We start from the raw sequence: 13,214 nt of genomic DNA, 5'->3' as shown, positions 1-13,214 counted from the left end.
AGTTCTGTTCCTCAGGATGGGTGAACTCTGCTCCACCCAGAGTCCAAATAAACTGCTCCAGAACCTCAACCTGGCATTTCATGATAGGCCACCACACCAAAATGTGTTCTTGAGTCATAAGCAGTTTGAATGAAAATGGCAGAACTGCAACAGCCTTAATTTGCTGTGGCCAGATCCAGCTGATACTTGTAACTCAGAATATTCAGGTTAGCAGGAGAGGAATGCATCCTCAGCAAGTTTGCTGCTGATGGTAATCATCAAAGATGGAACTGGGAGGTGCTGTTGACTCCCTGCAGTGACAAGAGGCCGTGCAGAGGGATCTAGCTAGATTGGAGCACTGGGCAGTCATCAATGGCATGAAGTTCAGCAAAGGAAAACGTCGCATGCTGCACCCGGGATGGAGCAGGGCTGGACACAGGTACAGACTGGGAGATGCGTGGCTGGAGGGAGCAGCCCTGCAGAAGGGGACCTGAGGGTGCTGGTGACATCAGGCGCAGCGTGAGCCAGCAGTGTGCTCTGGCAGCCAAGAGGGCAAACTGCATTTTGGGGCAACAAAGCTGGTAAAAGGGCTGGAGGGCACATCCTATAAGGAGAGGCTGAGGACACTTGGGTTGTCCGGTTTGGAGAAAAGGAGGCCACGAGGTAACCCGGTTGCTCTCTGCAGTGCCCTGAGCAGGGGAAGCACTGAGGGAGGCACCGCTCTCTGCTCCCAGGTAACTGATGGCATCGAACGGCCCAGAGCTGCGCCAGGGGAGGGTCAGGCTGCGTGTTAGGGACAATTCTGTTACCGTGAGGGTGGCCAAACACTGGAACAGGCTCCCTAGAAAGGTGGCTGATGCCCAGTGCCAGCCAGTGTTCAAGAGGCATTTGGACAACTCCCTCACTGATGTGCTTTAGCTTTTGGTTAGCCCTGAAGAGGTCAGGCAGTTGGACTGGATCTCTGAAGGCCCCTTCCAACTGTTCTGTTCTGTTCTGTTCTGTTCACTATCATGAGAGAGTCAATAAACACAATGAATCACTGGGGTAACGGGCAATTAGAAGACAACTGACAGGAATAAAAGAAACCATAGTTTACAGGATTCTATCTATTTATTTCAGCAGCAGTATCCTACAGAGAATGTGCATCATAAGTAGAGAATAATATTAAATGTTTTTTTAATAATCAAATTCAAAATTTGGAGTATTTTCTAAATGCCTGTTTATTTTCCAAAATATCTGTTGTGTATTGACTTTTAAATAGAGTAGTACAAAGAGGTAATGTAAAGATAGCAAAACAGAAGATAATTGAAGTTGTAAAGTTCTGTAATAAACCGCTATAACTTGATTGGTTTAGAACAGGTAATTGAACTTGAAAATTAGTATGCCTTAAATCCTACTGTGTTGTTAAACCTACTGCTTTAGTATATGAAGGCATAGCAGCAGGTTCAGCAAAAATATTTAAGTCTAAAACATTCTATGACCTTTTGTAATGTCTTTCGGGTGCTCAGATTATGTGCCTAAGAGCAGAAAGCAGTTTCCCAGGTTATTCTAATAGCATTGAAATATCAATTGTATACTGACATCTGGTGGTTGGAATGGTGCACAACGATTTGCTTTCCCTTTCTTAATTTTCTTAACATCTTTCTGTAATATATAGCCATTCAAATAGTATCCAGACCTCCCAGCTTCACAGACCTTTTCAGCATTTCACTAGTTTTCATGTCCTGACAATGTTCTGATCTGTGCCTGAATCCTCTTATTTGTGATATACTGCCTATGTGCAAAAGTCTAGAGAACAGACTAGAATGTGGCTCCTGTCCAAATTATTTAGGGTTGACACCTCTGGAGAGGACCGGTCTTGTCCACGCTCCATTACTTTGTTGAACGAATACATGTGCTGAGATTTTATTGTGAGTACTGAATGTTCAGAATAACCAGTTATTTTACTACTCGTCGAGTCATTAAAGAAAGAAAAGATCTATAGTATCTTCAGCATGTCTTCTTGGGGCTTTATTACCTAAACAGTTGCCAGCCTTTTTCTTTGTCTCATTCTGACATTCTCTGTGTGTATTTATTCTTCTAATACATATTCTTCTAATGTATTCTTCTATAACTTTATGGACAAATTGCCACCCATGCCAATGAAGGACGTAAATCTCAAAATTAGTATCATTTTTGCCCATATGCAAAATAGTTCAAAATTCATTTTGAATAGCACTCAAAAGTCAGTATAACTGATATGTCTGCCTAGATATCAGGAAAAAAATGTAGGAGATTTTTGCTATTTTGGTCATGCAAATTGTGTTAATTTTGAAAGACCATGTGGAAAAACCCTGTAAATATATATATATATCTATTTATTTATTTTTTTTTTAAAGACTTTGTGAATTTAGCTAGTTGGCATTCAGATTGTTCTAGTAGGCTTTATTTTCCAGTATGCTGAATATAAATAACAGAGCCATGCTGAGTATAGCAGAACATCCTTCCATTGTTTGTAAGGTATCTTATTCCACCTGAAGACTTCCCGTACATAATTGTCTGCAGCATTCTTTGCTTTTGATTATAGTTTAAATAAGCCAGTAGTGGGCAGAAGATGTATGCAATAATGTCAGATAAAGAGCTTATTATTTTTAAATTATAGAGCTAGAAATTTCTCTGACAAGAACAAAAGAAGTTCATAGTGTGGGCAGTGTTTCAGGTATTCATTTAATCAAAGATAGTCAGAAGTTTTGACTGTAAGTGAAATTACATCCTACCCATGCTTCCATTTCTGCATGGAAATGCAGTATGTCTCCAACATACTGAAGAATTCATGATATTAGTGTCTAGTAGCATGAGAAATTATTGTAAAGCAGGATATAAGAGTATAATAAAAACAGAGAGGAAACAATTATAGTGTGAAACATTCACCTCAGGAGAACAGTGTCATTAAAATGTTTGCTGACATCTCTTGGCAATACTCACATTTCTAATATCAAAATATGAAATAAATAGAATGCAACAAGTATATTTAAATCACAGTGACATTTTTATTCGAGGATGTCTTCCATCTCAGATATTCATTATCAATTACGAATCCTTAACACAGATCTAAGTTAAATGCCAAATCCTATGTGCAAACTGTTTTTTATCAAAATGCATGTAAAATGTAGATATAAAATATTTTATGTAATTATTTGTGTTGATTATACATCAAGGAATATCAACTTTTATATGTGGAAATAGATAGAACTTTGTCATGAAAAACATTTAAGATTTTAAATAAGTATACTCTGATTGGAAATGTGTTTAGTCCTGTTTGCTAGTTGTTTTTTTTAAACTCTCATAGTTTACCATCATTTCTAATCACAGGCAATAAATTCATTCTCCTCTTATCTTCATGTATTTATATAATTCTAAGTGATTTTACTAACAGCCAGGAATGTTAGGGTTACTATTTCAGCAAAATGTCTCAGGTATTTATAGACATTGAAAAGATCCCTCTGAGCTTCCTTTTCTCCAGGCTGAACGGTCCCAGCTCTCTCACAGGAGAGGTGCTGTAGTCCCTTGCTCATCGTGGTGGTCCCGCATTGGATTCTTTCCAGTATGTCTAGGTCTTTCTCATACTGGGGGTCCCAGAACAGGAGTATGGTTGCAGGGTTGAAACTTCTTTCTTTTACGTCTATGCTCACATCTTTTCTGCTACATTAACCTCTCTTCAAGGCTGTCTCAAACTCAGCTTTCATAAGATAAATATCTCGATAAAACATGGACCATGCTTGCTGTATATTGCAGTTTATATATTATTATTCGAACTTTATTAAGCCAAGCTTCAGGGGAAGGTTTAGGTTGGATATTAGGAGAACTTTCTTTACTGAAAGGATTGTGCGGCATTGGAATGGCATGCCAAGAGACGTGGTTGAGTCACCATCCCTGGAGGTCTTCAAGAAACGTGTGGATTTAGAACTTAGTAACATGGTTTAGTGGTAGAATTTAGTACTAGGTTAAAGGTTGGACTAGATGACCTTAGAGGTCTTTTCCAACCTGAATGATTCTATTAATCTTTGATGCATTGTGAAACACTTGCCATGGGGGCCAGATCTTTTACGGGTAAAACAGAAAACTCTGAAGGAGATAGTAGAAGAAGGATAAATTCATCTGATTTTGCATACCGTAAGTAAAAATGAAGAGAAAGCCATCACCAAATCAATTTCTTGGATAAAAAGGACAATAAATCCAATGCCGAAATTTCAAGAGATGATTTAAGAAAAGGAAAATCGAAGGTGTTTTTGAAAAATCTTTGCAAGCAGTGAGCAATAGGAATCAGGAAAGGGAATGAAAGAAACAGAGTTTTACATCAACCTTAGAAATTTTGTTATCTTTTCCAGGCCTTTGAGTCCAGATTTGAATGATGTAATCTTACCATAAAGTGCTAAGAATATTGTTCCATGGAATCCCTCTTGCAGATGGCACAAGGTCACTTTTACACCATGATCCTCTAATCGTTTCTTGTACAGCAGTCCATCATCTCTAAGTACATCATATTCGCAGGTCAGAATGAAAGTCTCAGGAAGCTGAGCAATAACACTATCTTCAGATAGCAGTGGTGAAAAAACAGGCTCAAGAAGAGCCTTGACCAATGTATAGACTTGTTCTGAGAACGGTTGTTCTGTACTTGGTGTGTAGCCTCTTGTTTTAAACTCATGAGGGATGTTATCAGGACTCAGCCATTTCTGATACTTCAGTCTCAGTTCTTCTGAAACATGACAGCCTTGAAGCACATTGTTTACGGCAGACAAGTCTGTATTGAGATACTTCAAACCAAGAGAGACGGTTCGTTCCTTTAACAAAACGGGAATGCCCTCATTCTGCTGATAGGAAGGCAAATTAAAGTCTGCACCCTGGAGAAAAGGATATATTAGGATTTGTGCTCTCAGCTTTGGGACATCTCTTCTGTTTACCAGTGCTTGGGCAACAGCAGCAGTGAGTGTACCTCCACTGCTATCTCCACAGACAATAATGCGAGAAGGGTCTACTCCATAATCTTGTGCTGTCCTCATAAAATGTATGGTGGCAGTGAGACAATCCTCAAATTGAGTTGGATATGGGTACTCAGGAGCTAAGCGATACCTAAATAGGAATGAAAGTGTTTTAACATAGTCTTATCTAATGAATGGTCCCCTTGTTGTCCTTACATTCATGCTTTCATATATTTCATTCTGAAGAAAGGACAACTTTCTGAGATTATAATTACATCAACAGAATTGCTAATAATTACTGCTTATGCTGTCTTATTGCTACTATTGTTAATGTTTGAGGGGGGTCAGTGCATTCTTCTATCTTTGCAAAATATGTATTTAATTGCCTATCAGGTGACTCAGGGGACTGAGGGCACACACTGACTTTCTGTACAATTAGATGGCAAGCCACATATGTGTAAATTAATCTATCAGCAATTCTACTTAGAAATCAAAGTGAAAATTTCCAAACAAATGGTTAGACAACATGAGTGCAGAAAATGGATAATGAAAATACAAAAAGGTTTCAGCATTTTTCTGTAAGCTCAATTCTTTATAAACAGAATCAATAAGAGCTAATGATTCTCCAAGTGTTTTGGGATGTAAATAGTAATTAGTGCAATTTTAATAAAATTCCAAGACAACAACCATTTTTGTGAATTTTTAAAAGTTGATTCTTTTAAAAATATATTACAGCTCATCACAAAAAGATTTTAAATGGTCATCTCTGGTTGCAAGTTAAATGTGGACTGTGCACACAGTTTTTCAGAACAACTACTAAAATGAGTATTTAGTGGTCTGGGCAACTGTGCTATCAACAGAGGTAGTTACACTTCAAACACAATGCAGGCTTCAACTTACAGTGCTTTGTGTATGGCTTTAGGAAATAAAAACATCCTCATCTAATGGTAGCTACAAATTATAAAACTGCTATAATGGAAATTTGGAAATAAGTAAGTGGGGATTAGTTGGCTAGTTCTTTCTAAGGGTAATTAGTGCTGGTGTAATGCATGTGATCATTAAATACAAATACTCAATGCAGATTGCTAGGAACTTGGCTTGCAGCGACTAAAGCATTAAAGAATTATAAACCTGGAAAGGAGACACGAATGGCTGTCACGTTGTGTGTTTGGATCGGCTCCACTTACCCAACAGACACAACCACTGAGTTGGTTTTCCTAGCAAAGTAGCGGCATGTTCTTTCATAGGCCTCTATAAAAACAAAACATTTCAATGGAGTTGTAACTTGTTTTAAAAATAAGTCAGATGAAAATATTCTGCAGTTTTTAATCTCTGTTTTGTGATTAAGCTACACCGTAAATCTCCTATTGTTGGTATGATCTAATCTGGGCATTCCTCATAGTTTCATTGCATCTGTGGGAATCTTCTTGCCAATAAGAAACCTGGAATTTTTGCCATTCATTGTTTCATTCTCCTCACTGAAATGTTAACAGAAAGCACCACTGCTGCTACTGCCAAAGTGGCATTGAAGATGAGAAGTTATTAAAAGAAGAAAAAAAAGCAGCCAAATCTAGTGTATTATTTTTTCTTTTTCAGGAGACACCATCTAATCTCTAAATACAAATTATATTTTTTCCTTGTAAACAGTTCCATTGTAAATGCACAACAGTATACAGACATATACACAAGCTTGCACATATATGTGAGCGTGAACTGAGTTCTTGGAAAAAAATAAAATTCTTAGAAATTTTCAACTTTTCTCATAAGTATGAGGGAGAAGACAATAAATGATCGAAGAAGTTCTAGATACGTGATTTGTAGAAAGATCATTTAACTTGATGCCTGCTGCATGTAAGTAAAATTACTCTGCTATCCTGACATGATTTTTTTTATTTATAATGCTTTACCTACTACCTCTTCTTGTCTTTTAAGAAATACAGTGTCAGATCAGTAACTGCATAGTATTTGTAGATACAGCTCATATTATTTACATTACTTACGAATGCTTCCAAGCCGTCCAACTCCGCCATGAAAATAAAGGATTCCTCTTCTTTGTCCAGTGGTTGACATTTTTGGCTGGTACATTCTTACTTTAACCTTTTCAAATCTTAAGTCTTTGATAAAAAGATGTTTATCTTTTGGTGGCGGTATCCCATCCATCATAATCCTGAGGAAATGGACTTCTGAAGTGATACCAATTTTTTCTATTAATGTTGCCTGTTAGTAAAGGAAAAGAAACCACAAATTAATACAAATTTCCATCTTACCTGGAGAATGAGCACAAAAGCTTAAATTTCCATGGTCAGTTCAAACTTTGTCTCCTGATGGTTCTGACAATGAAGTGGCCAGTTATGATGATGTGGATACACCTTCATTGTAATGCAAACCCTGCGAAAATCTGTAACTCAGCAGTAGATTTGAAAGGAATGGATGAATTTGTCTTCTGTAGCTGCCTGAGAAGAATCTTCTGCGTTGTGTCCATGCGTCTCCAGAAGCAAAGACTTCCTGTGGGCAAATCTGGCTGTAAGTCACTTTCACAGTATCACTGTAACTGGTTCGTTAATACCATCATACATCTCTGGCAAAAATGTTATCAGTACTATCTAGCAGAACACAGAGTTAGCTTTGGTAATAATTTCTGAATTATATTAGAAAGTTTAGATGTTGGCATGGTGTTTTTCATCTGAACTCATTCTGCAGTGGTGAAATCCTGGCTTAGATTATATCAGTGGAAGAACACTCAAGCTATTAGCAGTAGATAGAGGGCGCAAATACTTCCTTTCACTAGGTGTTTAAGTAGCCCTGTGCTTGAACAAAAGAAGGAGAGAGCAGTTACAGCATTTTAAAATTTCTCCTTGTGTGGCTAATACTTTAGTTTCCCAAACTCCCACAGCTTTTTAACGTGCAGAACATTTTTCTGTAGCATCTACCACAGCTGGCCTCCCCAACAAGAATAATTTTGAACCTTAGCTCGATATTCACATAGCTCAGTGATTCGTACTTAAACATTCAAGGCTGAAGATTGGAGTCAGTCTGAGCTAGTCTACGTTGCGTCTGGATGGCTTTAAGCTGTTTTGGTTGCAGTCTGATCTAGTCTATGATGAAAAATACGAGGCAGTATCACTCATTTCCGCTCTATTTGGATCAAATGTTGTACTTTTTGTCTTCTCTAATGAGTAATATCATCTGTTGTGTTGCCACTGTTCATACATATGTGTTTCAAAAACCAATTATATATACAAAGGTATATACTGCATGTATCTTAAAATCCCATAGTGAGAGTCTTGTGTTTTTCACCTCACATTTCACAGACCTCATGTAGTTTAATAATGTGGTCCTGTTAAATATGGCAGAAAGCCCATTTTATGCCATTTGAAGAGCTGATCCCATCTACAAGAAGGATCATTTTGTAGCCTAGCTTTAGTCTCATACTGGTTCCTTCTACAGATCTCCTCTATGATGTCCATGGGAAAATAATTTTTATTTCTTTAATTCTCCAATTCCCTCCTGTATTTTTCTTCCTTCCTTACAGTAATACTTTTGTAACGGTTAAGGTTACTCCTGTAATTAGCTATACTGTTTGTGTATATCATAGGCACCATCTTTGTCTTGGAAATACGAAACAAAAGTAGGAATCCTTATCAGCTGCTGTGTGTAGTGTTGGAAGTGTGACATTTCATTTTCGTTAAATATGTAATAGTTTTCCTAGAGATTGGCATTTATTTATACCGTTCTTAGTCACTTCACTGTTAGTTGTGAATATCTGCTGTGGAGTACCTGCAAAAAATTGCAGTTATGAAGGACATCGGTAATTAGTATCATCACACATAATCTTCATAGTTATTTCTGGTAATATGCAAATGAAATTTTAACCTGGTGGTGTTTTAAATTGCACAGTTCCCATGAATGGAAGTTCAGCAGGAATCAACAAGTTTGCATTTTTGCTTTTTCTGATTCAAATCCATTCTTCAGTCTGTATGCTCCCTCCAAATGCAGTACTGGGTTTTCACCTACAGTTTCTGAAAAGAAGTCATCACTTACATGTCAGCTGCAAGACCAGGCTATGTGTACTTAAAGGTATGTTTAGAATGTATCAAGACTAGTCATCACCAGTTTGTTACCAGAAATCCCGCTTTCGGGATCTTCATGTTCATAAAGCTTGGTTAATCATAGATGATTAGCCAAGTTGGCCAAACGTGATGTACATTTTGGCTCTCGCAAAGAAATGCAACTGGTTAGCAGTATAATTTGTAAACCAGTAGTTGCACAGGTTGGATGTGGATTGATTAAGGATCTTCTAAAATGATAGCTGACATGACAGCTTGAAAAGAAAGACTTATGGGTAGCATGAGACAGCCAAAGGACAGGACTGGAGAGCTGCGACCTCCTTTGAAGCGTTGTCTAGCTCGGCCTCTGCAGTCAGTGCAAGCGCAGCAGTGTCTGCCCACCAATTGTCATTCACAGTGAAATGCTGAAAAACTGATCCCACTGACAACTGGCATGGAGGTTTCCATGCACCAGGAGAAAAGCTGTGTGAGAGGCAGAGAGGAACCTGAGTTAGATTACAAAGGAGAATCCAGATACGTGTTCAAGCAGAGGGCTGTGGCCTGCAGCAACATGCACGTAGCAACTGGTGCCAGCGGGAGGGCCGTGCTGGCTGTGCTAACCCTGGTGTGAGTCCTTTGTTCTCTTTACACAGGTACAGGGGCCTGCCATCTGCACCCAATTTCTGCCAGCCCTTCTGCCTAAATCATTACTAGGATAAATGGGGTCCAGGAAGCTTACAGAGCTATTAACACAGTGCATAGCATAATTTAATCAGCCCCTCGATCATTGCAGGTCCGTTTCTGAGGAAGGACAGGTTTTAGCCCTTTGACTAGTGTTTAGCTTTACTGATCTGTCCATTTTTCTTCTTACAGACCAAATACTAAGTGAAAAAATAAAGGATGGGTAGATTTTTCTATGAAGAATTTTTATAGAATCATAGAATGGTTTGGGTTGGAAGGGACCTTAAAGATCACCTGGTTCCAACCCCCTGCCATGGGCAGGGACACTTCTCACTATACCAGGTTGCAAAAAGCCCCATCCAACCTGGCCTTCCTCGAACACTTACGGGGATGGGGCATTCACAGCTCTGTGGGGCAACCTTATTAAGACATAGCTCTTTTTATTTAAGTATATCCTCTTAGGTGAATGCAAACACTTCTTCATAAAATTTATTAGGTTGCACATAGCTGCTTCAAACTGATTTGTCTCCAGTGACTTCACATGCATCTTTTGTCTCAACTGAACACTAGGTCTGTCCTAGTAAACTTTTGTTTTCCCTGCAGTTTTGACCTCATGGGTTGCCATCCCTTGAAAGGATTTGGCTACTTTGGCATAACTAATCTGCCTGACAGCAGACTCAAAATTTCCTTGCATTTATACTTCGCTTTAATCATACATTAATATCCTTATCCTTCTGCTTCTTTGAGGTGATGTGGTACAATGCTTTTCCTTGGCCTCTCACTGGCCAGCAGATTATAAGTTGAGAACTACATTAGTCACCAGTGAGCTTCTAAATTCTGCAGTTTGGCCTCTTATATATGAATTACACAATGATAAAACTTTGTCTGATGGATAAAGAGTATTCATACACTGTTTTTGAAAATGCGGAGGTCCACACATAGTACAGTGTATGTAAGAAAACTTAATTTGACTTACTATCCCATTTTATTTCATGGCTTTACTATCATAGCAGCGTTCAGAGCTGGGTGAGGTGTTCTCAAGGGACATAATGAGTCACGTCCTCAGAAGCTTACTGACTTCAAAAAAAAACTTAATAAGCATTGTAGTAGGGAGAGGGAGGAAAAAATAATAACATTAGAACATGGAATTGCAGTGAAATGTCGTGCACAACACAAAGAAACTGAAGCTTTTTTTTGTGTAATTTAAAATGCTAAAAGAAAAGCTTGATTTAGCAATCACAAAAGTGTTTTTTAAATGTGTGCTAACTCAAAAAAAGGAAGTCATATAGACATGCTGAAAGGCCAAAGATCTCGAATGTGGCAGCTGTCTGTCAGATGGCTCAGAAGTAGAGCAATACATTTGTAGCAGAGAGCTGAGATCACGTAGGGCATTTAGTTACTCATTCCCTAAATAAGCACTGTGTTACACAGAGCAAAGTTCCACATAGAACATGTGGTAGCTCCTCACATTTTCCAGCACTGCATGAGGCAACAGGATTAAAAAGCTAAAATTTACTTGATCAGAAAAAATGGGATATTAGACTGTCCACAGAATTTTATTTTTCTATATTGTTACCTTTAGTGTATAGCAAGCAATGGAGTCATCTTGCACCCAGCTGAGCTGAAGGTATTTGCAGTGGTACCAAATAAATCGAGCTGTGTATTTGCAGTATATTTAAACATTTGTGCTAAAAAAAAATCACCAATCCCTTATCCCTCTATCAGAAATTAAATTAAAAAGTCCAGCTTTAAGCAAAGTTTACTTACCAGACCAAACCCGAAGTTCATGATATAATGAAAAGCGTAAAGCTTTTTGCGCTGACTCATTCCAGGCGGGATTTTTGCCTTGGGGTGTTCATAATAGAAAGACATTGCCACAAAAAGAGTCAAAACAACAAGAAAAAGTGTGAAGAGAAGTTCCATCTTGCTGTATTGTTAGGAGTCAAATGGAAGAAGCAGCTGTGACCTCCTTCCCCCTCTGCTTTGGAAATATTTCTGAAGGTAAAGGCGCAGGTTTAGCAATTCTCTTCATATCCCATCATCCAGCTCTTAAAAATCCCAATAGGAAAATGAAAGCATGTGGCAATCAAACCATACAATTAAATAGATAGTAACAATTAGTCACAAGGGAGGCTTACATAAGCAGTTTTTCATATTTACAGCTTACATGTTTTGATTCTGTGCACATCACTGTAGAACCAGTGCTTGCCATATCTGTAGCATCAGCATTACAAGACAAAAACTTGTTATGTCTCTGCCTGTTGCTTGAATACAGTCAAGCCTGTGTCTTTTCTGAGTTCCTGTGGAACAGGATTTCTTAGCCATCGCCTTCAGAGCTGTTCAGTTTCTTGATTTCTTGTGCCCCCGTGCCTTACTTTTTCAGACTTCTAGTGAAATCTAAGTTTCAGCATTGTGAACGTCTCTCTTCAGCTTTTATTTGGTGCCTGTCATATAAATTGTTTGTGTAGCTATACAAATACACATACACCTCTGGTGAAAATGTATGCATTTACCCTATCCCTGATCCTTTAGCTTAGAATGGAGTCTTTTCAAAGCAAGGATGGTGTTTTGTTTTGTTTTGGTTTTTTATATAGCACTGTTATGATTTGGTTTTGAGAGCATTCAAATATGCTTGCATTATTGCTAAAATAATAATAGTGGAACAGCTGACAAACAAGCCAAAAGAAAAAAAAAATTACAGCTGTTAAAAACAGCATGTCCAGAAGCATCTCCAGTGATAATATTTAACCCTGTGAGTGTCTAACAGCATCCTCTATGAAGGATATAGGGGTGGTTATATAACTCCAGGTAAGAGTATTATCAGATGTGGATCTGCTCTGCTGAAGTCAACAGAGTTAGGCTGATTTTTATTAACTTCGGATTCAAGACTTGCAGTAGAGATTGATCTCAAATTATGTATGACAGTTTTGTGTGAAGAGGTATATTATACGTAACTGCACATTATGTGTAGCACTTAGAAAAATTATTTCTGATAGGTATTACAGGCAATTCCTAAGTACATGAAAGTCATCTCAAGACAGATACAAGCATCATTAGGGACTTTCAGTTTTCAGGTGAGATTATGTTCCCTAACATTTCTCATTCACAGAGGGCAAGTAAAATATTTATCTGGTACTCAGATTCAACCAAAGCACTGAAATATATCTTACAGGGGTTTTAGATAGTGACTAGTCTCTGTGCTTTTTGCAGGGGTGAATATCACAGTAATTTAGCATTAGAGTTTGTGAACTGTGCAACAAACAAAAGGAAACTCATTCCCAACAACTCCCTTTGTGGCTGTCTTGGCTCCAGCTCAAACCAGAATTGCTCTTTGGGATGCAGCTTGATAAATTGATTGATAGATTGACTGATTTTGTACACGGTCATGCAATTACATCTTTGAATCTAACATAACTAGAAGCAGCTGCAGTCTGAATTGTCAGTTGTTTGCATCTTGCTTATTCCTCGTTCATATGTTCTCTCCAGCAGGTGAAAGCCTGTGCCAGCTGTTTTCTTTGGTTGTTTTGGTGGTGGTGTTTTTTCAGCAGCC

At 38.2% G+C, this 13,214-nt stretch overlaps 1 protein-coding gene across 2 annotated transcripts; it reads right to left on the bottom strand.

Moving 5' to 3' along the window:
• Nucleotides 1-3,284: 3,284 nt before the first annotated feature.
• Nucleotides 3,285-11,712, bottom strand: LOC310883133 (arylacetamide deacetylase-like 4). Of its 2 annotated transcripts, none has more exons than XM_083803009.1 (4): nucleotides 11,432-11,712; nucleotides 6,938-7,154; nucleotides 6,125-6,188; nucleotides 3,285-5,088 (listed from the first exon to the last, which is right to left on the bottom strand). In XM_083803009.1, the coding sequence occupies exons 1-4, from the start codon at nucleotides 11,585-11,587 to the stop codon at nucleotides 4,311-4,313; spliced, it is 1,215 nt and encodes a 404-aa protein (XP_083659135.1). In that variant the 5' UTR covers nucleotides 11,588-11,712; the 3' UTR covers nucleotides 3,285-4,310. The 2 variants fall into 2 exon arrangements, with proteins under 2 accessions (XP_083659135.1, XP_083659136.1); XM_083803010.1 differs by lacking the exon at nucleotides 11,432-11,712 and adding an exon at nucleotides 8,811-10,715.
• Nucleotides 11,713-13,214: the final 1,502 nt, after the last annotated feature.

The sequence above is a fragment of the Anser anser genome (assembly GCF_964211835.1).
Source record: "Anser anser genome assembly, chromosome: 17".
Lineage (NCBI taxonomy): Eukaryota > Metazoa > Chordata > Aves > Anseriformes > Anatidae > Anser > Anser anser.
The sequence above is the reverse complement of the archived record's forward strand: the minus strand, read 5'-3'. Positions and strand labels throughout refer to the sequence as shown.

What these genes read in the sequence shown, in the direction of transcription:
- LOC310883133 (XM_083803009.1), bottom strand. Translation starts at nt 11,587, where the DNA reads ATGGAACTTCTCTTCACACTTTTTCTTGTTGTTTTGACTCTTTTTGTG. An exon ending in TGAACTTCGGGTTTGGTCTG is followed by an intron (nt 7,155 to 11,431) that starts GTAAGTAAACTT and finishes CTTTACTAACAG; the next exon opens with GCAACATTAATAGAAAAAAT. An exon ending in TGGACGGCTTGGAAGCATTC is followed by an intron (nt 6,189 to 6,937) that starts GTAAGTAATGTA and finishes TTGTTTTTATAG; the next exon opens with AGGCCTATGAAAGAACATGC.